The sequence below is a fragment of the Callorhinchus milii genome, unplaced genomic scaffold (genome assembly GCF_018977255.1).
Source record: "Callorhinchus milii isolate IMCB2004 unplaced genomic scaffold, IMCB_Cmil_1.0 Scaffold22, whole genome shotgun sequence".
Lineage (NCBI taxonomy): Eukaryota > Metazoa > Chordata > Chondrichthyes > Chimaeriformes > Callorhinchidae > Callorhinchus > Callorhinchus milii.
This window is the reverse complement of record NW_024704763.1, coordinates 5112444-5134380: the sequence shown is the minus strand read 5'-3', so window position 1 is coordinate 5134380 and position 21937 is coordinate 5112444. Positions and strand designations below refer to the sequence as shown.

The window sequence follows — 21937 nt, the reverse complement described above, 5'->3', positions numbered from 1 at the left end:
GAGTGATGTTAGGCTCTGATATGACCGGTTAAGAAATTGAGCGACTCATTTAAGGATTCAGGTTAGTAAGCAACTTTCTATCAATTTACTATTAAACTTTTTTTCGAGTTTCACTTCAGCTTGACTGTCCGGATGGTGACTGGACGTTGATCAGATTGGATCCATGGAGAATTTCAGCCCGGTTCCACTGTTTTTTTAAAAAAAGCAAATTTCTAGAAAGAGAAACCAAGTTCAATTGTATTTCTCTTTTCTCTTCATGACTGAGTTCGAAACTACAGAGCCTGAGCAGGAATGCAAACGAATGCTCTGACTAATGTATCCCAGCTGTAGTCACTGTTATTGAGGAACCTGGGCACAATTAACTTGATGGGCAAGTCAGGGAGGAAACCGTGTGGAGAAGGAATGTGGCTGGACTTTTACAGGAATCAGATACTGAGCTGTTCTGGGGAGCAGCTATTAGACTGAAACTGTGGTAAACACAGTTCGAGTTGAGCATATCATTCCTGCAAGAGGCGTTGTGCTCTCCATGACGTGCTGTGGGTGTGTTTATTCTGAATAGATGGCTTGATGTCTGTCTACCTTACACTGTCAAATATTCAAACATTTCAGGTGTCGGAGGATAGAGTATGCCTCAGTGCGCCCCTGTCTGGGTCTATGAACTCAGCCTAGGCTGACATTCCAGTGCAGTACTGTGGGTTCACTGCATGGTTGCTAGTGCTGTCTTTTGGATGAGCAATTTAAATAAACTACTATCTGCTTGTTCAGGTGGATGTTATAGGTTCTGTGACACAGTTGGAAAAGAGAAGAATTTCTCCTGATGACCTGACCAGCATTCTTCCTCCAGATAAGTTGTTCATTCACTCGTGGAACCTTGCTGTTAATGCAAAATGGCTCCGTGTTTGCTTACAAAATATTGATTTAATTTGCCACTACATTGCAACCCTGTTCAGAGACTAGCAGTCATTTTCTTACATGGACTATTATAATGTGGCGCCTAGTTTTTGAACCCAAGATCAAGCATTATAATGGGTTTGCCCTGTATAATAATAATATGTATAATTTGCTACAGCAAATGCAACATATTTACCAGTGCGTGTCAGTTACGTCAGTAGGGAAGGAAAAATGGAAAGGGTGGGGACATCTTGACCTGTGCTATAGATTACACATCAGAAACTCAATTCAATTATTTACGGAGACAAAGAAAGATAGAGCCTTTCATATCAGGATAATGTCCCAAAGCGCTTCAAAGGTTATATTGTAAAGTGCAGGTACTGTGTATTTTGGGGGTGAATGTTTTGCCATAAAGCACTTTGGGATGTTTTGCCATGTTAACGCTAAAAAAAACCCAAGTTATTTCTTGTTAGTTCTGTTCCTTGATTCCAGATATTAGGAATCCTGCCTCTGGCTATTTGTTCTTTATTACACCAGTATTACCCACATCCCGAAGATAAAGTAGATAAAGAGCATCATCTTATCATGATGTGATTCTTCACTGGGAACAAAGGGACCGACATAGGGAGAAATGAAACAGAAGTACATTGCTGACCTCCGATGCCACTTTACATTGGAGATTGACCTAATTCCGCCGAATATATAGGTCTTTAGAGGGCCGAAGGGATTCAGATGATGATGTTCCACTTGTTGCTCAGTGTCGTGACTCTTCCATTATGACACACACAGGGTACCTCGCTATGCTTGATGACAAACAATCTTGGCCTCAGCTTTACACTTTGCTGTTATGACTACAACTACTTTAACCTGTGGATATGAGGTGGCTTTATTGTGTGTTGGTGCTGCCAGAATATTGATCTGTAGGGACCCTCAGAGGACTCCTTACATTGAGAAAGAAACGGGTGATTGACTCCATCCTTCGGAGACTTTTCTCAAGACCCTCCTATTACCATCAAATTGTGTGACAGGTAAAAGTGTGGACATCATTATAATCCGGATGACAAAACAAGAGGCTAATAACTCCTGAACAGCTGTGTAAAACAATGCCATAAACAGAATAGAACTTTGGGTGAGGCTCCTTCATGTTGGAATTTTAAGATTGAGCTGAATTTTAATTTTACAGGTTTTCCATTGTTGTTAAGAAAGCTTCCAAAATTAAGACTGCATTGAACAATTTTCCAAAATCCTGTACCATGGTCTTAAGGGGGGCTATATAAGTACCATCCTACTTGAGGGGGGGGGGCTATATAAATGCAAGTTGGTTATTGTTGTCGTTAAGGCTAATTCCAAGAGAGATTTGGGGCATCGGCAGTAACGATGTGTAGTGTGAATAGTGGATGATGTTTGAGTAGATTTGGCTGTGGTTCCACTCCCCCTCCCAGTATTGGACCCTTCCTGTGAAGGCTCATACATGTAATGTTTCTTGAATGAGGTAGCCGAGGGCGGATCAGCAAATGCAACATGTTTGCCAGCGTGTGTCAGTTTCGTCAGTAGGGAAGGAAAAATGGAAAGGGTGTGGACATCTTGGATTGTGCCATAGATTACACACCAGAAACGCAATTCAATCATTTACGGAGACAAAGGAAGACAGCACTTGCTGAGCTGTTTACTATAGAGATTGCAAAACTAGACTGGCGATCAGCACAGCGTGGGGTCTGTTGGCTTGGATTCATTCCCACAGCGGTTCCAGGCGAACTCAGCTCTAGAAGAACTGCACAGAGCTGTGCTTTTTTTCTCCCTTTCATATGATCGTGTTATTTTTGGGCCACAAGAGGCAGTTCTGCTGCTGTTGGGAGTTGTCAGTGTTCCTGGAGCTTATTCCAGGAAATAACTAGCAATTAGAATTTGCTTAATCCACAATAGTCCCAACCATAAACATTTTCCAATTCCAGTTGTTTTACTTTATGTTTTTAAATAATATATTGCCCATTCAGAAAGTGTCTTTGTTTAGTACTGCCAAATTCCAACATAATATGGAACAATAAAACATGCTTGAATGCATGCAGGGAGTGATCATTTCTGATTTAAACTCTATTTGCGTGTTGGCCTGTGGTTGAATGAGAGAATGAGGGAGTAGGTGAGGAGATGAGGGATAGGTGAGGGAGGAGTAAGTAAAGAGGTGAGGGAGAGGTAGGCAATATGTGAACAGAGAGAGGGTTGGGTGTTGGGATGGGTGACAGGTGAGGCTGAAAGTAAAGCTGTGTCAAAAATGACATGATATTTCTACCATATTTGGTCAGACCAAAAAATCATACCTGCATTACAAATTGTAAAGAATATGTGGTGAACACTGTATTTGGTTCAGTAGGTAGCAATCTCATCTCTGAGTCAGAAGGTTGTGGGTTCAAGCCACAAGATTGGACTTTAAGCTCACTGTCTAGATTGATATTCTGGTTCAGGCCTGGGTTGAGATGCCGACCTTCAAGTGAGATGTTAAACCAGCAGCCTTGTCCAGGCTTCTTTATGGGCACTGAGGTTCTGATCCCAGGAATGGAGTAGTTGCTCCTTGTCACATATCCACGTTCATTTCACTGCACAAATTTTGGCTTGGAGGCTTTTTCTCATGACAGCTGCCACGTCTACAGTTCTGTAGATGTTAAATACTAGGGTCAAGCACCTGACACCAGAAGCCCTAAATTCCACCTAGGCTTAGCCTGCAAGATTTGTCTTAAAATTTAAGGTAAGATTCTGGAAACTTCTTAAATTCACTCATGATTTTGAAGCCTGCTCTTTTAAAAATTTCCACATTTATTCATCTTTATGACAAAATTACCATATAGGCTAATACTAGGTGGGATTCCACGCCTTTTACCTTAAAATTATTCAAAACCTTCAGTGGAAGGCAGAATGAGGTGTTCCTGGCCTCTGATCAGCAGGAATTCACTCCAGGAATTAATTTGTTGCTCTCAGCAGCAATTCAGGTTTGGTGAGGTGCAAGTTCCATTCTCTATTCTAAGAGCAAAGGGCTCAGGCGTTTACTACTCCTCTGATAATTGCGTAACATAAAGCAGTCCGCTCTGCTGTATCTGTCAGTAGTGTTCCCATCAGTGCGATCGTTCTTGGGTGGGGGGGTGCACTTTAAGCTTTGTCTAGTTTTATTTCTCAACTGTACAGTTAACAAGTGTCTGCAATCCAGTGAGAGGAGTGCCTGCTGATTTTAAAAAACATTTGTAGCATTCTCCTAATTTTAAACTAAGTAATACATGAGGGTGACATACAAGATAGGATATATACAATCCAAGGTTTCTAACTGTCACGATAAATGTTAGCGCAACAGGACAGTTACAACCCTGTTGCAACCAGGGAAATGTCATCTGTGTAATGCGACCAATTGGGCTGTGTGACAAGAGTCTTGAGACTTAAGACTACTGCCTAACATCATGCAATTTTTTTAAAAACAATTTTAAATTTCACCATAATTTGAAAAGCAGCTTCTTTTTAAAATTTAAAAATTTAATCTGGATTTATTTTCCAAACTGCTGCTAAAGTGTAAGTTTTACGACCATGATCTTAAGAGTTAGGACTGAGAATTTTCAAGTCTCCATGTTTCATTTCAGGTTCCTAATTTCTTATGGAAATGAGAATACACAAACAGGCGATAGGAACAAAGATGTCAGATCCTACAGTGCTATTCACATCATAGGGAACATGATATATATAGAGTGCATGATGCTATCTGTGTTGTACAGGAGTCATGCATATTGCATAGGATTTATCCCATTTGCACAGATGATTTACTGAGACAGTTTGACATATCACTTCTCTGGTTTGGCATATTCACAGCGGCACCAGCATTTACATTTACATTACAGTGAAACTGTGGAATGCATTACCTCATAACATTACAGTTGGAGAATCAGTTGGGATGTTTAATAATAATAATAATAATCCTTGCATTTTGATATAGCGCTTTTCACGTCGGGAGGACGTCCCAAAGCGCTTCACAGAACACACTGTAAAGTGAATTGACTGTATATTTGTGGGTGAACGGGGTAGCCAATTGCGCAAAGCAATGTCCCACAAACAGTCGTAGATTGAAAATGACCAATTTATTATTGTTTTTGGTTTTGGAGGGATTATTATTAGGCGTGTGGAGTAAGGAAACTTGCCCAAGGTTTCGCCCTCTGCCTGGAATTGAACTCAGGTCTCTCGCCTGAGTTTAGAATGGAGTTAGATAATTAGGAAGTAGGTATTAGGGGGTATGGAGAAAAGGCTGGGAAATGGGATTTAAAAATCTACCAGAATCTAATGAATTAGCAGAAAAGGGCCAAATTGTCTTCTCCTGTCCCTAGGAATGTGCCATTTCTGAAATTTGTCATACAGGGAATGCTAGCCTTTTACTTAATATACACAAACACAATAATAGGCAAAGGAAAATTATGTTCATTTGCCATGCTTCTGATATGTTTAGGGGAATGGATATTTAGCATATCTAACATTCCGCAGGTGGGGAAGGAGATGATCTGAGCTGCTTCCTATTCTCTCCCAACTCAGCCCTTCTAATGATCCTGGATAAGCTGTTGGTTGGGAATATTTCAGAATTTCCAATACGGAGACAAGCTATTCAGCCCATCAATTCCTCTTGGGTTTAACTAGACTCTGGCCATTTGAGCCTATGTAAAGGAAACTGGAACGTTACTGTATTCTGACTGTATCATGGATTAATTGCTTGGTTGTAGAGCAGAGAAACTCAGATGTTACAGCAACAATTTTGCATTAGATTATTTCCGCTGATCATTGAATCAGTAACAAGTGGATACAAATTTAAGATAATCAGAAAAAGAATTAAAGGGTAATTTCTTGATCCTGCAAGAAATATGGAATTCTCTGCCACAATTTTTTGATGAGACAAAATTCATAAATTGTCTTAATGGAATTAGATAACTGTTTGAAAGGAACATGGGGAAGGCAAGCAGTAGAGTTTAATTAGATGTCTCATGTGGAGAAAAACACATATGGACCTAATGGCCTGTTTAACAGTTCATGATTTTATCACCAGGAACTGACAGTAAGATAAAGGATGACATTTAGGGGGAGAGAGTGAGAGAGAGCACATTGGTCAGTGACTGTACTGTGTATATATATATATATTCAAAGTTGTCTTATTTCTATTGGATCCTAGCAACAGGAATTTTAAGTTGAATGTGGAATTATGGTTACATCGACAAGGGTCAAATTGCTCAACCCGGATCAGTGTTCAGTAGCAAGCAGCCAATCAGGATAGCTACAAAAAAACAAATGGATTTCAATATTTGTACTTTTATTGTTTATTTCCTTTTTCAAACCTGCTTCCAAACTCATATCCCAGACTTCAAGCAACTGTGTCATCTCTGGAGTATCCAGTGGACACAGAGCAGTAAAGAAAGATGAAATTCCTGTGCACTGAGGAGATGCTAAGAGCTCCCCAATATCGAGAGGCACACTCACGTGGGGGAGGAGAGAGGAAAAACAAGTCATAAAGTTTTAAATGTACAGCAGTATCTGTGACGGCGTGAAGATGCCTGGAATGTGTCTGGTGGCTTAATATTCAACATCTTTTAGAGTTCAGTCTTGAAAGAACTTGAAAATGCTGGTGCAGCGGCAAACTGAATGTCGTGCTTCTTCCAGCAGTCTCATGCATGTGCGTCACTGCTTAACTCTCCCCGCAAAAACCCTGGAAAGTGGGGGTGGGGTTAGAAAAATTCACTGTGGGGAAAGGAGAGATGGAGAGAACAGGAAATCTGAAAGTCCGGAATGACACTTGAAGATATCATGTAATCGTTCAACTCTCCTTTCTTCACACATCTTTCTGTGCTTCCAATGCCACATATTCTCTCTTCAACATTGCGAAAAGTTTGTTGTCAAATTAATTCCACCATTACTTCTCGATACATAGATAATGACACATTACATCAGTACGTTGCCCATCCATAGTACCAACAGCATCCTGGGTGACATTGCACAGTGACACCGTTTTCAGTCTGAGAAGAATATGCCACCCACATTGCTCACTTACATAGTTATCAATATGCAATCGTTATATTGATAATGTTAAATATTGCAGATACTTTATATTTAGCCCCGAGTATCGATGTACAAGGTAAAAATGGTATACAGCTCTGAGTTACATTGCAGTGGGATAGGTTGTAAAGAATACAAGCTAAAGTGCAGTGTATTCCTTAAATGTCAGGAGCAAGGTTATTGGCACATCACAACTATAGGCTAAATAAGTGTCAAATCATTCCCAGGAGCCTTTCTAGCAGGCATCCAAGAAAAGGGATTGATTTCAACCTTTACCCTTGCACATTTCTTATTTCACACGCTCAAGTTTTCTTCACCATTTCATATGCACTTTGCATCAACACTCCCAACCCCTCTCTGTGATTGTTCACTTTCTCATTCTGTTCGACATCACTGAAACCTATTGTTTTTGCCCAATACTGAAATATTCTACCCCAGCGATCACTAACCCAATGCTATATCTTAGTGATAGCTCAAGCTCTAGAACTGAGACTGCCAACCCAATCTCAAGGATTTCTAGCCTACTGAGTCCCAACCTAATGCTCTGGCATAGTTTACATTCTATCGATAAAACTAGAGCTGTAGTTATAGTTTTCATATGTTTTGACATCCCTTCATATTGAGGTTTCCTGTCCCTATAGTTAACTTGCCCAGTCATTTTACGGTTACCTGGTGAAGTCATACCGTGGGTGTGCAGCAGGTGTTGAGTAACTGATGGGAGTGTTTCTGTTATATTGAATGCACGGCAGGAGGTGTCAGCATTTCTGATCTGTAAACGCTAATAAGGACGAAACAGCTTTTGAAACCCGTGTGGCTTTTTTGATGGAGAGCCTTGTTCCCTATAAAGTTGACTGTGGTTTAGCAGTTGCTGTATCTTGAGATCTGTACAGGTGCCAATGGTACTACAGAGCATGTCCTCACACCAAGGAGTTCCAAGTATCGGAGCAAGAGGACAGCAGTGGCAAACAATGCAATTCTAAAAAATAGCCTTAAAAGAAAATGTTCCAAACCATGAGCATCCTGTGCAAAGGGTCATATAATGCAGATTTGATGTTGAAAGGCACCAAGTGTTTGTTAGACATGGAGTACATTTCAAAGCCCTAATGAGCTAGTACAATGACTGCTCCTTCTGAGTAGTGAATAAATCTGTTACTGGTTCTAGAAGAGGGATGGGGGACGGGGTGGGGGAGAGACTCTGTGCCTTTCCAGGGGCTGAAAAACTTCCCATTCTCCCTGTGTAAAACCCCAGGTTCCATAGGGCTCTTGGCTACAGGTTGTCGTACATACTCAGTGTTCGCTCCAGCTGCTGTCCAATCCGCTGGTAGAAAAGGATCTGCTGTTGTAGGTAAGACTGCATCATGTGTTTGAAGTCAACGATCCTTCGCTCATGGAAGTGATTCATCTCAGCCTGCAAAGCGAATCCAACCACCCGGCAGCGCTTGCTTATCCCGTCTGCCTGTTCCTGATCCATTTTTCCCTCGTCGCTCATTCTCTGGCTGTCCTTCACCTTGGCAATGGCACCTGTTACCAGCAGAAACACATATGAATCGGTATTGAGAGTCAGAGTTGAGTGACATTCCCCAATTTCATTCCCACCACTTTATGCTCATTCAAATAAGGGTTACTTTTGGTATCCAATACCAGTATTAACAACTCTTATATCAAGTGTCGCTGCTGCAATAACAGTACGATAACCGGAATCCCAACTTAAAAGAACACTTCTCATTGCCCTGTGTAATATTTCCTTTTCAATACCAGCTGCTCTTGAGTCTGAGTAGGATTAGTGCCAAATTTATATTTTTACTGTGGATGTTTTTTATATCCCTGGGAAACAGCTTAAACATTGCTTCCCTGACTGCAGCTCTGACGTGATTGCAAAGTTAGCCATCACACTGAACCAAAGTGAGCCATCATAAGCTTGTACTGCTAGGCTATAGGAAACTGCAAGTTCCATTGGTAACCTCTCCAAATCTTCCTAAGCTCCCCACAACCACCAGTGAAGGTCTGAAACTTTTGCCCTTCAGGCTCTGAAATAGCACAGTTACTCAATCGAAGGTACAGCTGTCATAAATTGGAGAATTTAATGGCTAGAATCGAAACCCATGGCACAGAGGTGAGAGGAAATAATTTAAAACATTATATCACACATCGAATTACGTTATCCAGCTCTGGGATGCAATATTCATCAACAGGTTGTATTCGATGATTTTTTGTAAAATAAGGTTATTTCTTCCACCACCTATTTGTTCTCTTTGTGATGGTTGATAACATGGTTAATATTTAAATTTTAAAACATATATTCTCCCTCAACTTTCTCATGCCCAAATGTATGAGGCCTGTAATATAGACAATAGATGGGTAGTTGGGCTTAGGCTGAGTACATCCTGCCCGCAACGTTGCATAGCCAGATTATGCCTCTGGAAATGTACAACTGAAAGTCAAAGGAAATTCCCACTGGTATTATTATGTTTTCCAACCAGTTGCACAACGCGCAAGATGGGTAAAGTGACTCATTAATACTCAGCGGAAATTTAGTCTGGAGTCGTTATGAAATACATACAGACCTTGCTCATTTTAAAGGCCCTGATTAAAATATAAGACACAGCTTTAACCCTCTACAGCTCGGGTCTTTTCATAGCAATGTGCGGTATGTTTCATGCATGGGAATATGAATGCCACTATGTTTGTCAAGAATCCTAAATACAGCATTATAAACCCTGTACTGTTATTGGTAATTTTAACACTTAAAACTGCTGCTTAGGGGCAGTTTGTAGTTAGATGTTTGGATACTCTACAGTCCATCATGTGATTGCACTGTTCCTTGCAAGTCATACCATAAATAATAAAAAATTACAGTACACAGCCTATGCTGGGCTTAATTCAACTCCTCACTGGGGCTATGTACTCAAATCAATCCCCGACTCTTTCCTAGTCAATTGCTCACTCTTTCCCCATAAATTCCATGCTCTTTCCCGTAAATTCTTTCCTCTTTTTGCTACAAAGCGCTCCAGGACGTTACCCAGCGTGAAGGGCGCCATATAAATGCAAGTTGTTGTTGTTACATTTCCATCCATCGCATACAAGCAGTAAAAGACATCAACTACAACCCAACCAAGGATTTGAATAAAGGAGATAGTAACTCGATAAGTATTCAGATGCAGCCTCAGCTACTCGAATTTCAGGCTCAATCTCCAAACACAACGCAAGGTTGGCATTGAGGGGAGGGATAGGTTCCCAGACTTAGTTTGACTGTAATTTTATTATTTGAGAAACAGCACTAAAATTCTTCTTCTCTATCCTTTCACCAACCTGCACTGAGGGATGGACTAAAACCTTCTCTCACCAACCTTGTATTCTGCAATGTTTTGATGTGATAAGGCTCTATATTAAATACAAGGTTTTTTCTTATCATAGAATTATCATTTAAGACAAACTTCATCCACCTCCCTGCACCCAAAATTCAAGGTTGCTGGAGAGTAAATATGTACAACTAATTAGATTTATCCTGTTACCTTTTTAGGATTATCCCTGCATCCTGACTCATTATTTCTTTATACCTTCTCTACATACATTCTTGCTCACTCTCTGCTAATCTACAAATTCAGATGTCAGCTTGGGTCCAAAAGTGTCAGCCTGGTTCAATTGGTAGCATCTGAGTCGGAAGTATTATAGGTTCAAACCTCATGTTGAGACTTTCAGATCAGTCTACACTGATAATCTATGCAGTGCTGGGGGAGTCCTACATTGTCGGAGGTACTGTCCTTCGGATGAGACGTGAAAACTGAGGTCTCGTCTGCCTGTTCAGTAGACTTTAAAGATCTCAAGGTACTATTCGAAAAGAGGAGGGAATTTCTCCCAGAGTCCTGACCACCATTTGCTCAGAAAGCATTGGTCATTCACTCCATGGTTGTTTGTGAGATACTGCCATGTACAAATTGGCTGCTGCATTCCTCCACATATACCGAGTCATTACATTTTACAGTAAATCTTTTGAAGAGTTTGAGACATTTTAAAGCGCCTAACTCTTGTGTCTAGCCCTCATGGAAACTTTGACACAGCATGAAAAAAAGTACAAGGAAGAGTACAATAGCCATGTGGTGAAACCTGCAAATGTCTCACAAACCATTGTGGCCAGAATTGTAAATATTGCAGAGACTTTCAACCAACTTTAATGCCCCATAAAATTTCCATGATCTCTCACTCACACACATAGACTCTGGCAAACTGTTAAGATTGTTGCAAACTTTATCTTGGTGCAAACTGTGAGGCATTGGTACACAAAAAAGTTACCAATATTTTCGGGGAAAAAACACATTGAAACGGATTGCCTGTTTCGGTGAAGTGCAAGAACATGTGGATTACTGCGGATGTGATGTGTGTCGTCAAACCATTGCACAGCTTACAACACACAGCAGCTGGACATCAGTGTCACACGTGTTCCTCCACTCAAGTAACTACTTATCATACAGGTACTGTGCAGCAAGGTGCTGATTCTTTGTTGGAAGGGGAAACAGAGGTTGGTTCAAGGTGCGCTATTCTCAAACTTTCCAGCAATAGACTCATTGGTACCACAATCTAGCTTGGCATGTAAGGGCAAAGCAATGCCACCCTACCCTCCCTAAAGTGGAGCATAAGTTGTTTGTTGATTAAGTTATCTGTATGTTTCAATATCCTCCCTTCCGGGAGGATGCCAGACAAGAGGAGATGGGAGATCCGCACATCCACTCTCCCTGGTACGGGAACCTGGCAGAACTTGATTTTGAAACTTCGGTTTGAAAGTGCAATCTTCCTAACCAGTTATGCTGGTTAATACTGTAAACACTAATTGTGTTACTCACATCTAAATGACATGACTGCTGCTGCTGAACGGGGACAAGATCCAATCCTATCCTGATTGATGTCCACACTGGTTCTGATTTGTACCTGTCCCATTATTCTCTGTAAACCTTATGTCCATACTTTACTGATCTGATGGACACAATTGGGGGTACCAAATGTCACCACTTGCCAAATCAATTGAGTTCTCAGCCAAAATGGTTGAGTTCAGATTCCCAGAAGTTATGCTTGAGCTTCACGGTACTCTGGCCAGGAGGCAATACAGATCCATGAAGGCAGTGCAGAGGAGAGCAACAAAGGTGATCCCCAGTACTAGAGGAATGAGCTATGAGGAATAATTAAACCCGCTAGGGCTCTTCAAGTCTTGAAAATAAATGTTTCAGAGGAAATCTTATAGAGTTATATAAGATTTTAATTGGAATTGAGAAAGTAAACTTAGAAAAATACTTTCCGATGCATGAAGGCAACAAAAGGGGGCACAGATTCAGGGTTGCAAAGGGTAATTTCAGGATAGACACCAGGAAGTTTTTCCTTTGGATGAGACATTAAACCGAGGTCCTGTCTGCCTGTTCAGGTGGACATTAAAGATCCCATGGCACTATTCAAAAAGAAAAGGGAGTTTCACGTGGCCAACAACCCCCCAAATATAATTGGTCACTCACTCTATGGCTGTTTGTGGGATATTATTGTGTGCAAACTGACTGCCGAGTTTCGCTCATAAAATACAGTCAATCCACTTTACAGTAGAGTATATCCTGTGAAGAAGCGTTTTGAGACATCTCGACGATGTGATAAGGTGCTATATCAAAGGCACGGATTATTATTATTATTATTTACCTAGAGAGTAATTAATAGTTGGAAAGGCTATCAAGAAGGATCATTGATGCTGGAATACTGGACTCTTTTACGAAATAGCTTGACACTATAACACGAGGACGGTAGGGTTTGTATTCTAGAAGGATGAAATCAAATGTGCCAAAGGACCTTCTTCATCTGAATCTCTCTTGTCATTGCAATGATATTACTGGGAGCAAATATAATTGTTTGCGGCAGTGTAGCGAAGAGCACTGACCCTTGTGAAGGAAAAGTAGATAGAAGGTGGTAATTGACCAGGCCAAAAAAAAGATTAATTGCTCAAAAAGAAAACTCTGAACCATGCCTTTATCCGTACTAGTTAAGATGAGAGCAGACATACTCCATGATCATTACTCCAATGTTCATTCCTTGGGGTGGTTACAGCAGTCATGTGAGGACTGAATGCAAATAATTGAGAATAGCTACAATAGGTTATTCCATCAGCCGCACTGAACAAATATTGACCTGAGGCTGGGTGGGTGCAATTTCAAAGAAGCTGCTTTGTGATCTGATCGGGTGACGTTAACAAGAACCCATGACAATATTGGAAAAGAGAATGATGTCCTTGTTAACAATCCTCCAGAAAGAGTGTTAATTTGTGCTGTTTGTGGACCAAATGGTTATCACAAAATGATACCTATATTTGTCATGGGAAACAATCTTGACCCTTGACAGTTATTACCTGTGCAGTGCTGTGAGATGTTTTAAAGTGATAACGCTCTGTTAAATGCGAGCTATTTTATTTAGAGCGCTAATGCTTGATTGAAATCCCAAGGGACTGGAAGGGGCTAGAAGCTGTGAGTGAACTGACCCTATGAGTAACCCTCCTCAGGTATCAACTGGCCCATACTGGAGGGGAGAATGTTGGTTGTAAAAAGTATGTTGAAGTGGGAACCAACTGTGCTCACAACTACAACGACTTGCATTTACATCGTGCCCCCCATGCAGGTTAGCATCTCAGGCACTCAGAACTAACTCCTGATAGGAACTTCTGCTCTTGATTCACTTGACGCTCAGAGAAATGTCTCTTGATACAAACATGCAAGAGCATTATTCCTAGAAACACAGTGTATACAGGAAGGCCATAGATTCTCAGTAAAGGACTGTCCTTTCCTTAGCTGACCTTGTTTTGTGGATTTTCAATCCACGACTGTTTGTGGGACACTGCTGTGCACAATTGGCTGCTGCGTTTCGCCCACAAATATACAGTCAATTCACTTTACAGCATATCCTGTGAAGCGCTTTGAGATGTCTAGAAGTTGTGAAAAGCACTATATCAAATGCAAGGATTATTATAATCATACATAATGATTGTTTTAGAGCAGTAACACTTCTCTGTTACTGGACGTGAAGTTGTAGACACTATGGATAGCTTCATAGCAGACGCAAAGGATTGAAAGCCCTTTCTGTGCAGAAAAATTTAGTTTTTACATTTCTGAGTGTCAACGTGGCTTCATATCATGGGAGTAAATTGCTTGATCTTTGCCCTCATAAGTTACGAAAAATCAGAATTCCTCATGTGCATTGCATCTGTTAAACCATTGGCAGCATGATGATTCTCGATCACATCACATGACTTAGCAGAGTAATGCAGGATCCATCATGCTTTCAGCAATATAACAATGTTGTTTCCCCAGTTATTGCATCACGGTTACATTTATGTGGATAAAATCAGAGGAGGAGGAACAGCAAACAAAGTAAAACTGCATTTTTTTCCCTTATCACTTCATCTCTCAGTTCATTTTAATTTTTTGCCGCTTTGATATGTAGGTGGTATGTGTCTTGAATCCGGTACCTACTGACTCAAAGGTGACAGTGCTACCAACTGAGCCGAGCTGACACCTGTCAGTATTTTATGCACTTACAAAAACATTTCTTATTTTGACAGCAGAAGCGCTGTTGTGATCATTGTTACTCTCAGTGGGAGCACTGGTCAACGCTGGTCTTGTGAGCCCTTGTGGAGCTGTTTTCACAGCAGAGCTTGTACTTGCAAACACATTCCTACCATTATTCTAAGAAACTGGATGCTGCAATAGACCATTTTACCTTCAGGGATCCCCATCCTTAATTTCACAGGGTATTGAGGACTTCCCTCTCCATGCCAGAATAACAAAGGCTTCTCTTTACAAAATAACCTTCAACAACTGATACAACAACTTTCAGCGCCTTGGGGCGTCCTCCCGACGTGAAAGGCGCTCTATAAATGGAATCTTGTTGTTGTTGTTGTTGATACGGAAATAATGTCAGAATTTTGATGTCAGAAATTTTACAATCCAGCCAACCAACAGGTTTACCCAGAAGTTTTAAGAATGACAGCTTTTCACTGCTCTCTTCATACAGGTCTGAAAAGCAGTTTCGTGAGCACTCATTTTAGTCACTCCTCCATTCTGAATGAACCCTATACAAACAAACTGTGTAATATATCCTTGGGGCTTCTGCAAAAGAAACACAGTCAAATCGTTTCCCTAGAGAATAATCTGCTAACTATTTGTATTCATAAATTAATAAAACCCAGTCTGCACCTATCCTATTCATTTCAATCTAATGGTTACAGACTGGGTTTTATTAGTCTATGAATTTCCTTTATTTCTGTTTTTTCTCCACGTTTACGGCATTGATGATAATGGGTTTTCATAACTCATAGCCTTCTGATCTGCTTGTAATAAAATTACCCCTTTTCAACATGTTCCATTATTATTGGAAATCCAAACCAGGTTGTTTTGAAAAGTCATTCCAACTCTGGGATCTACTGGGAGGAACATGGGAACAGTGAGTGGAGCACTGCTCAGCACCAAGACTCAATGCTTCAGCCGATACTGTTTCCTCGTGTAACTCTTGTTCTATAACTCTTGCCCCTTGTGTAATGTACCTTTCAGTGCGTAAAGCGGCCCTCTATAATGTACCAATAGTTTTGTACAGGATTCCCCCATATAATGCACCTTTCAGCCCAAACATCTCCCCACTTTTGACCTGTACACCTCCCATTTAATGTAAAGAGCAACTGCCCCTTTCCTCCACGGTGTGATACACTGATCAGGCCATAGAGTAATCGTCCTTTTTAGTGTTCCAGTTGATTAAAACAGTTTCCCTGTTTTTTTTAAGAACAGGCTCAACACGGGTTACTGGTGCACGTGCTGTATTTTGGCTGTGTCCCCAAACCAGTATGTGTGAAGTGTGCACATGATGCGCATTGATCCATTGACAGGAAAGGGAATTGAGGTTTGGACAATACAATCGTTTTTTTTCTTTTCTGCTTAAAAGTTTGAAGCCGACAGAATGGATCAGCTATGCCTTTGATGAGGTGCTCTCTCTCTCTCTCTCTCTCTCGTGGTTACAACGCTTGACCCACAGTTGGTCCATTTCATTTGGGCAAATGTAAATGCAACAGCTTAAACCTGAACCCCCCCCCCTCCCCTCCCCTCCCTCCCTCCCTCCCTTCAATGATCAAAGCAAAACATTTGCTGTAACTGTTGCAGGAACGTACCTTTCTGAACGTGAATGATGTCCGGGTAATTGGACAGCAGTCCTTGGTAAAGGGAGAGGGTATCCAGCATCCGGAACAGGTCATTCTTGGGCTGGTCTGCAAACATCTCCCCGATGGCTTCGTACGTCCTCCCCGTGTTTGAAATGGCCTTGTTCAGGGGCACCGACAGGTGCGGTTGATCCATCTCGAACGCCTGACTGATCGAATTGAACGCGATTCCCAATTTCTGAAATTCCTTTCGGAAGCCTCCGAGGTGTTTCCTGCAGAGATCGGCGGCGACGTTGCTCAACTGTAGGACGCTGTCGTCCAACCTCTTGGAGAAGGCTTTGAACAGGTCCACCCTGTCCTCCACGTCCTGGAGATCCTGGTGCTCCTGCGGGATCCGAATGGTCAGAAAGAAGTTGGCGCTGACCAGCTCGTCCTTCTCGGTCCGCCGTTTGCCCTGTTTCCAAGCCCTCTCGTCCGTGCAGGTCAGGAAATGCTGAAAGCCTTCGTACTGAGAAAGCACCGGGTGGCTCGTCATGTGGTCCATCCACAGGATCAACCGTCTCTTCCGCTTCTCGATGAAGTCGTCTTCGAACCGGCCGGTGGCCTGCTTCTCCGGCAGGTGGGGCACCGAGATGACCGAGAACTTGTGCAGCAGCCGGTTGTGCAACCAGTCGAAGTGCTTGTAGCGGCGGAACACGGTCCGGTCGGTGTGGCTGGGGGTCAGCTTGTAGGAGATGTAGCTCTTGATGCCCTTGAACTTGGTCTGTCTGGTGGGGTCCTCGATGGTGCAGGTGAACGGGTGGGGGCTGTTGGACCACTGGGGCCCGTTGGGACCCATCTGAACCCCGTACGTCTCGGTGCTCTTGAACACCGTGGGCACCTCCCCGAGGATGAAAGCCTCTCCCCCGGACCGGACGAAACTCGAGAAGCGGTTGAAGTTCTTCCCCACGACGCTGCCCTTGGCGGTCAGTCTGCTGCCGGCGGCGCTGTCCTGGCGCTCCACCGACGGCCTGTGCCGGTGGCTGACCCCGGAGTGAGGCGATGGGGGGCCGGTGGGGGGCGGGTACTGGTGGACGCGGTGGTTGTGCCCGTTGGTGCCGCCCGTCGCCGGGGGCTCGTCCACCACGGTCGAGCTGTCGTCCCAGTCGTCCCAGTCGTCGTCGTAGTCGTCGTCGTCGTAGCTGCTCTGGTGGTCGGGGCCCGGGGCGAAGAAGGCGCCGGGGCTCCCCGGGGACCCGGCCGGGCTGCAGTCGGTGTAGGAGGACAAAGAGGAGGAGGCGCTGGTCTTGAGGATCTCCACGTAAGAGGCCGGGAAGAGCCCCCGGTGCCCGCGGCTGTTCTGCCCCTCCAGCCACCCGTCCAGCGACGTCTCGTTGAACACCAGCAGCTGCTCGTGCTCCAGGATACTGATCTCCTCGGGGTTCTCGCTCTGGAAGCTGTACAGGGCTTTGGCCTTAATGGAAGCCATGGTGTGTGCGCCGGGATCAGGGACAACTTTTTTTTTTTTGGGGGGGGGGATTTCCCCACCACCACCACCACTCCTTCTCCTTCTCCTTCTTCTCCTTCTCCTCCTCCCCGCAGGTTGGGACCTTTACTGGGTTTGTAAGGTGCGGGAGCTCTCTCTCTCTCCCTCTCTCCCTCTCTCTCTCTCTCTCTGTCCGGTTACAGTCCGGCTCTGGCCGCCGTCTCCATTTCCCCGAGTCCTGGCCCCGGATAAAGTGCTGGGGAGGGGGGGGGGGGGGGGGGGGGGGGGGTGAGGCGGCGGATCAGTGCGGGGAGACCTCCCCGAGCATTCCTCCGCCCTCCACCAGAGTCTCTGCCCGAACTGTTGCTGAGAAGCGATGGCCGCAAACAGTCACCTCCAACCCCACTCTCTCCCCCTCTCTCTCTCTCCCCCCCTCTCTCTCTCTCTTCCCACAGTCTTCTTTGTTGTGATGATGATGAGAGCTCCGAGTTTGAGAGGCGCCACCGAGAGAGAGAGAGAGAGAGAGAGAGAGAAAAAAACTTTTCTGCTTTCCAAACGAAGTTCTCGACTGCCCTCTAGGTCCTGCACCCCAGGCTGGCACTCCGCTCCACACGGCCCGGACCCACGGCCCCCGACATTCCCACGGGGTTTGCAACGATTTCCATGGCATCGGTTTCGGCGTCGCCCCCCGACCCCCCCCCCCCCCCCCCCCGGTAAACAGCCGAACCACCAGAGAGTTGTTCCCGACGTCTGGACCCAGGGATCGCTCGCCCACATTCGGGCGATGGCAGTCGTCCTGGTCAACCTGCGAACAGAACATCTCTGTGCATTCAGTTAGACATCATCATCATCATCATAATAATCCTTGCATTTGATATAGCGCTTTTCACGTCGGGGAGGACGTCCCAAAGCGCTTCACAGAACACACTGTCAAGTGAATTGACTGTATGTTTGTGGGCGAACGCGGCAGCCCAATTGCGCACAGCAGTGTCCCACAAAACAGTCGTGGATTGAATATGACCAATTTATTATTGTTTTTTGGTTTTGGAGGGATTATTATTAGGCTCTGTGTGGAGTAAGGAAACTTGCCCAAGGTTTCGCCCTCTGCCTGGAATTGAACTCAAGTCTCTCGCTTGCAAAGCGAGTGCGCTCACCACTGAGCTGCAGGACATCTCAGATTTGGGCATAAAATGACCTACACATTTAGCATAACATTTTACAACCACAACCTGTTTTATTATCTATTCATACTCTAAATTATAAACACAATATTGGAAATCCATGGATCAATTAGCATCTGTGAGAGGGCAGGGAAATTGGGATGGTCACATCGACAGGAAGTTGATCTATTTGAATACATTGCGAAATGCTATTAGGTTGGAGTTTAGGAATAAATAACGCAAGTGAAGAGGGAAGAAGAGGGGATAATAAAGCTGGGGAGAACACGTTGGGGAAGCAGAGGAGACAGCTAAAGTTCAAGAATATTGAAAGTTGTGTTCAGTTTCCATGGCTTGAGCTGTGCAAGAGAGCATTGTGGAGAAGGAAGGGTCTAATTTTGTGTTCAGAAATAAAATGCACAAACAAAGGGCGAGATTAGTTGACCAGTGTCAAGCACATCAAACATGAGACTTAAAACGTAGGCTGAGATGCTGGAATATTTGAAGGCTGCAGCAGATCAGAACCTGCATTCATCATTTTATTTTATTATTTTTATTTTATTATTTATACCGTGTGACAGAAGCTAGAACAAATGCTAATACAATTAATGCAACCGATTGCAGGAGAGCTGATTTTCAGGCCATGAGCTGATTTTCAGACTGTGAGAGGGATAGATAGCTGAAATTACAAGCTACTTCAGTGTTGCATATTGAAGGATGAGTAAAAGCTTAGTGTTGAAAAATAATTAGTACTTGGGCTATACACATTGAATAATATTTACCTACAAACAAACTGTCACTTTACTGAGTGCTTTCAGATGTTCTTGATATTATAGGCCCTCTATCAAATGTACGGAGGGAGTATCAGTACTATTATCAAATAATTATATATTATTTTGTGTCTGTGGGACATTGCTGTGGGCAAATTGGATGCCGCGTTTGTTCACAAAATAAGGTCAATCCATTTTACAGTATATCCTGTGAAGCACTTTGAGATATCTCAATGATGTGATGTGACTGTGCTACCAACTGATCCAAAGTGATACCTTTGGTGTAATAGATGGAATGCAGGGAAGCAGGAGAGACTACAGGAGATCACAGAAATAGGATAGGCAAGGACATGGAGGCATTTGAAAATTACAGCGAGGCTCTTAAAGCCAATCTGCTGGAGGATATGGACGGAGTGGAGCCTGATGAGGATGATCTACATTAGTGAGAATCAATTCTCATTTATTGAGGATGGGGGTGATATGCTCAGAGCATTCTAACTCAGAGGCGAGAAAGCTACCAACCAAGCCAGGCTTTCACCAATAGATCTACCCTTTATGAGGAGGACAGGTCACATTCATTTCTGTATTGTTTTACCCATTTGATTCTCAATAATCTGCTATTTCATATTCACTGAATTTTTTTTATTGAGGATATCAGTCTGAGACCAGATGAACAACAACAAAATTACATTTGTATAGCCGCTTTCATGTCAGGAGGACATCCCAAGGCCCTGGACAATCAATGTTTCGGACCCGGGCTGGGGGTTGGGATCGGGGAGGATGGAGGGCAGGGGGGAAGGAGGGAGACTGAAGGCACGGTCGATGAGGAGGGTCTTGAGACAGGTCTTGAAGGAGGCAAGGGAGGGAGTCAGGCGGAGGCACTGCAGGATGTAATTCCTGAGGGTGGGGACAAGGTGGCTGAAGGCCATCCTGCCAATAATGGGGCGGGCCAGCTGAGGGAAGTGAAGCAGGCCAGAGCCCACTGAGCGTAGGGAGGTTAGGAGGTTGCAGAGGTAAGGGGGGATCAAGGCCATGGAGGGCTTCGAAAGTGAGGACCAGGAATTTGACCTATATCCTCTGTATGATGGGAAGCCAATGGAATCGGGCGAGGGTGGGAGTGATCGGGTTATGGAGCCTGTTGCGGGAGAGGACACGAGCTGCAGAGTTCTGGATGATCTGCAGTCTATGGAGGGAGGAGTTGGGGAGGATGACAAGCAGGGAGTATGTGTAGTCAAGCCTGGATGTTATGCATGTGTGTATGAGGGTCTCAACAGCCAGCGGTGTGAGACGGTGGTGGAGCCGAACAATGTTGGGGAGGTGGGGGAAGGCAGAGCGGGACATGGCATGGATGTGGGGTATGAAGAACAGTTGAGGGTTGAACAGGACGCCGAGGTTCCGTATTGGCTCCGTGAGATAATAATCCTTGCATTTTATATAGCGATTTCATGTCTTCTAGACGTCTCAAAGCCCTTCACAGAATAGACTGTATATTTGTGGGCGAAATGCGGCAGCCAATTGCGCAAAGCAGTGTCCTACAAACAATCCTGGATTGAAATGACCAATTTATTATTGTTTCTTTTGAGGGATTATCATCAGGCGTGTGGAGTAAGGAAACTTGCCCAAGGTTTCACCCTGTCGGGAATCGAACCCAGGTCTCTCACTTGCAAAGTGAGTGCTCTAACCACTGAGCTACAGGAGGTGTAGAGTGCATCCATGGAGGGAGATGCTGCCTGTGCCCGCGGTATTGAAAGATGATTTAACTTTGGAAGACTTTCAATACAACGGCCACTGGAAAAGCATTTCAACGTTATAGGCGCCGTATCAACTACAAGGATTATCTCGGGAATTTGCGCGTACAGGTGGAATACGTGGCGCTCGCAGTTTAGTTTGGATACTCGGTGATTGGTTTCCGCGTGGGTCAAGATGCCCGGCTGACCCCCCCAAAACACGTAAAGAACCGAGGCCCGTCGCGTAGGCCACGACCGGCGCTGACAAAGTGTAGGAGAGAAGATGAGACAAAGTAAGCCGTATACGCAGAATAATGGCCACGCTCCGTTTAACGTCTCGTCCGGAGGATAGCACCTCCAACCGCGCAGTACTGCCCCGAGCGCTGGCGGCGTCAGCCAGGACCGTGAGCTCGAAGGCCTGACCCCGGCGGGGCCCATGACACCGTGTCCCAGCGGCGAGGGTTCAACCACCGTCAGGGGAGGAGGTGGACGTTCCGGATCCCGTGACACTATCGGTGAAGGGAAGGGCGTCCCTCCCGGCGCGGCGGCCAGCGACCCTCCGGACAGACCAGACCGGTCACTCGCGCGGTGGCCGCTCGCCGGGCGCCGCTGCGGGCAGACCAGGCTGCCCAGGGGGCTCGCCTGCAAAAACGCACAGTCACTACACCGCCCCCAAGCGGCGGGACTCCCGCGAAGCGCTTTCG

The 21937-nt window shown here is 44.2% G+C and overlaps 1 protein-coding gene across 1 annotated transcript; it reads right to left on the bottom strand.

Moving 5' to 3' along the window:
• Positions 1–6194: 6194 nt before the first annotated feature.
• Positions 6195–17647, bottom strand: snx33 (sorting nexin 33). Its single transcript, XM_007908723.2, has 2 exons — positions 16127–17647; positions 6195–8472 (listed from the first exon to the last, which is right to left on the bottom strand). The coding sequence occupies exons 1-2, from the start codon at positions 17580–17582 to the stop codon at positions 8219–8221; spliced, it is 1710 nt and encodes a 569-aa protein (XP_007906914.1). The 5' UTR covers positions 17583–17647; the 3' UTR covers positions 6195–8218.
• Between the last annotated feature and the right edge of the window lie 4290 nt (positions 17648–21937).

Bases quoted from the DNA above. Each gene is read 5' to 3' on its own strand.
- snx33 (XM_007908723.2), bottom strand. From the start codon at position 17,582: ATGGCTTCCATTAAGGCCAAAGCCCTGTACAGCTTCCAGAGCGAGAAC. The intron at 8,473-16,126 runs GTACGTTCCTGC...TGCTGGTAACAG, and splicing joins CATCATTCACGTTCAGAAAG to GTGCCATTGCCAAGGTGAAG.